General features: G+C 36.2%; 1 protein-coding gene across 1 annotated transcript in view; it reads left to right on the forward strand.

Moving 5' to 3' along the window:
* LOC106314283 overlaps positions 1–2,223 on the forward strand; it is a 2,737-nt gene extending 514 nt beyond the window's left edge. Inside the window, exons 3-9 of the mRNA XM_013752184.1 lie at positions 115–978; positions 1,067–1,468; positions 1,569–1,667; positions 1,752–1,799; positions 1,877–1,945; positions 2,030–2,077; positions 2,155–2,223. Coding sequence (XP_013607638.1) covers positions 127–978; positions 1,067–1,468; positions 1,569–1,667; positions 1,752–1,799; positions 1,877–1,945; positions 2,030–2,077; positions 2,155–2,223 — 1,587 coding nt within the window. The 5' untranslated portion in view covers positions 115–126. The remainder of the gene's footprint in view (positions 1–114; positions 979–1,066; positions 1,469–1,568; positions 1,668–1,751; positions 1,800–1,876; positions 1,946–2,029; positions 2,078–2,154) is intronic.
* The last annotated feature ends 1,666 nt before the right edge of the window (positions 2,224–3,889 follow it).

The following is a 3,889-nucleotide window of genomic DNA, read 5'->3' on the forward strand; positions in this document are numbered from 1 at the left end:
TTTTGTTTCTTGTGAAACTGTCTAGTGTTTATAATAATTTCAGGAAGCATTTGTTGTGTTATTTCAGGAAAGCCTTCCAGAAAAGTTTGAATTTTTTTTTCCTTGTTTACGCAGGATATAAACAAGATGGGAGATTCAGTACTTCTAAAACTAGCACTGCCAGAGCTGAAGTATCCTATTGGTTCACAGCCAAAGCAAAAGTCAGCAATCAACCAATATTCCGGCTCAGAGTATATCTCCATTGTTGACAGCATCCTAAAACCAGATGAGATGATAAGAGTCCGAGGATCATTTCTGGGACCTATAATGAAGCTCAGTGAGAGAGGATTGAAGTTATCAGCAAAGATGGTCTACGCCATTCTCACTAGAAGCATCGTTTCTGTCAAGGAGAATGAAGCCTGGTTCCATTTCGGTGCGCAGCCAATGAGGTTCTCTATAAGAGAATTTCATATGATGACAGGCTTGAAATGTAGTGGTGCATTAGAAGGACCACGAAGGGAAACCGATAGATTTAATTGGGAATTGCTAAAGGGGCGTAGTCATAAGTTAAGTGACGTGGTGGAACAGCTCAGAAACACAAGAGAAGATGCTTCTGAGGAGAGAGTATGCCTCGCAATGCTCATCCTGGTAGAGAGCATATTATTGCGGAAGAGCAAAGGAGGGAGTTTTCCTTTGGAATATGCGAAAAATGCACAGGATATGACATATCCATGGGGGAAAGAGGCTTACATTGTGCTCCTGAAGTCAATTCAAAACGCTGTCGCGAATCATTTGGAGAATAAATCCAAATTTGAGTTGCAAGGTTATCCTCTAGTATTCCTTCTTTGGATACTAGAGTCGATTCCTTTGCTAAGGAATAAGTTCAGTAAGTGTGTACCAACAGTTGAGGTTCCTGGGCCGACTTACTTGTGTGAAAAATACACTGACGTAGAGAATCCATCACTTGATAGGGTTTTACAGGTTGAAGCTGATACAAAGGTAAGCTTTTCCAAGTATATGTTTCTCAGTTTATTTGGCTTCTTCTTTTTAATATGTTTCTCATTGGTCTTTTTTAAAATACTCTCAGCTGAAGGTCCATTGCATACTACCTTCTATTCCTCATGATCCAGAAGATGATATCTCCATTGAAGACAAATATAGTGACGAGCTGGAAACACTGAAAGATGTAACAAAGAAAGGGTACAAGCTTACAGCCGATGACTGGGAAAATAGGTGTGTAGACACATTTGAAACATTGGATGCTCTTATTCAAATGATGGCAAATAAGGAGACTGGCCAAGCTTCTACTCCGATTGATGAGGATTCAGTAAATGAAAAAGTGAACAGGATCATTGAGGTAATGGAGGAGAATCTGAAGAGCATGAAGGATCGAATGTCATTACTGGAAGAAGAAAACATGCATCTTAGAGCCCGTGTGTCAGAGTTGGAAGGAAACAACAATGTTTTTCCCACTAACGTGACACAACAGGTAAATTCTCAAAACATCTTCTTTTACATTTGCATTTTCAAGTATTTTTTGGAAGATCTTGTACATATTCTTGAATGCCTTCCTAATATTTGACAAACAGCGATCCAGTGGGACACCTTTATCTCCAATGTCTCACACGCAACCATCGAGTGAGACGCCTTTATCTCCAATGTCTCAACAACCTAATTTGACACATGAGGTATGTAACCAATAAATATTGTTGAGTTTTGAAGTAATATTTGAAAGCTTTTGTACTTCTTGAATGCATTCCTGATTTTTGCAGGAGACAATGATTGAATCAGCTGCATCTCCAAAGTCTCAACAAAATGAGGTATATGCTCAAAAAATTTTAAGAAAATATTTGGAAATTCTTGTACAAAATCCTGAATGCCTTCCTGATTTTTGCAGGATTACACGCAACCATCGAGTGAGACGCCTTTATCTCCAATGTCTCAACAGCCTAATTTGACACATGAGGTATGTAACAAATAAATATTGTTGAGTTTTGAAGTAATATTTGAAAGCTTTTGTACTTCTTGAATGCATTCCTGATTTTTGCAGGAGACAATGATTGAATCAGCTGCATCTCCAAAGTCTCAACAAAATGAGGTATATGCTCAAAAAATTTTAAGAAAATATTTGGAAATTCTTGTACAAAATCCTGAATGCCTTCCTGATTTTTGCAGGATTACACGCAACCATCGAGTGAGACGCCTTTATCTCCAATGTCTCAACAACCTAACTGTAACACCTGAGGTAATCCTTCCAATTGATCCATTTGTGACACCTGAATTTCTTCGGTTTTCAAGGCTTGCACACTGGATGGATCTACGGGGCATATATCGTGTGTAAGCAACTTTTTGTCCTTGCATAAATATTCCTAATTTATTTTGTAAAAGTTTCGATTGATACTAGTTAATTTTATCAACTACAGACCGTTTTATATCAATGGAAGAGAAATTGAAAAAGAGTTCTTTCAAAAAATGGACGATGCAGAAAAGAATCTCAACAAAGAGGTAATCAACACTCTGTTCTGTCTTCTATTTATTTAATGTTAATAATTAATGTGGTTCTGGATGATGCAATGTGATTAGGAAAAGGATATGATTGAGTTTTGTATTTACAAACTCTGTTTCGATTCTTATTGAGTGGTAATAATGCTTTGTGGATATTTGATTGTGTCATATGTTTAGGAAGAGGTTGAGTTGAGCTATGTTAGATGTCCATGTTATAGCAGTTCTATATGAAGTTTCTAACTATATTGTTACATTGGCAGCACATAAATGTTGCATTTGAAATGCTAAATTGTAAGAGGGTTGAGCAAGGTGCTTGGTTCCGCAACAACAATCTTCCAGCAGCATGCTTTGTACCAGTCAGATTCTTAGAAGTGGTTGGGTACGCTTATGAATCTGTCAGGAAGCCACATAAGAAAAAACAAACGTTATTGGAGGGCTGTGTAGGCGAACTTGTGAAAGGTTTAATACATCCAAAGAATGTATGGCTGGAAGATGTTGATGTTATATATGGTGTCATTGAAGATAAGTTGAGCTATCACTATATTGGGGTGGAGATACAATTGATTGATAACACAATCACACTCTTCCATTGTGGTCTTCCAAAAGCAAATATCAAACGTGCTCTTAATCAAATCCAAGAACTGGCAGGTAAAAACTCTTTGTGATTTATTAATTTTATCATTCAGTGTAGAAAAATCAGTTTTATTTATATTGTTACATTGATTATGGATAGGATTGTGAAAGTATGCGTATCCTGAAAAAAGAATTTTAGCTAATTTAGAAAATAAAAGTTTGTCTCTTGCTGCTTGTGCTTGTGATGCATTTTTACATATTCATTTTGTTGTCTGTTGGTGATTAATTTATTGTATAATTTTGGGTATTTATGACAGTGTTGATTAGTGCCATAAAGATGGAACTTCTTGGTGAAGAGGTTAATTTCGAAGATATCAGTCCATTTCAAGTTAAGTTTGCAGAAGGACTTCCAAAGACAAAATTTCCATACAACTGTGGTATTTTTGATGTGAAGATGCTGGAATGCAGGTCACTGGGATTGAAGAGCATGACAAATATAAATGATGAAACTGCGATAGACTTACGAAGCAAGCTATGTTGTGAGATCTTCGACCAGTTTATGGATAAAGATTTCCAGGAAGGTCAAAGGAAGTGAAAATGTCATATTTGTTCTGTTTTTTACTCTGTTTTTTTCTACTTTGACGTTAATTATCCTTAACATTTAAGTTTAAGTTTGTAATGAATTATCCCTAACGTTTTTTTCATTTAGATTGTTATTGAAATTTTTTTAGGATGTCTTGATGAATTGTCAAATGCTTATGGTACTTTTAGGATGAGTTTCCAGAAAAAGAGTAAGAAAGCAAAATGCACCATAGCCTAGCAAATTCCTTTA

Source organism: Brassica oleracea, chromosome C9 (assembly GCF_000695525.1).
Source record: "Brassica oleracea var. oleracea cultivar TO1000 chromosome C9, BOL, whole genome shotgun sequence".
In the NCBI taxonomy this organism is placed as follows: Eukaryota; Viridiplantae; Streptophyta; class Magnoliopsida; order Brassicales; family Brassicaceae; genus Brassica; species Brassica oleracea.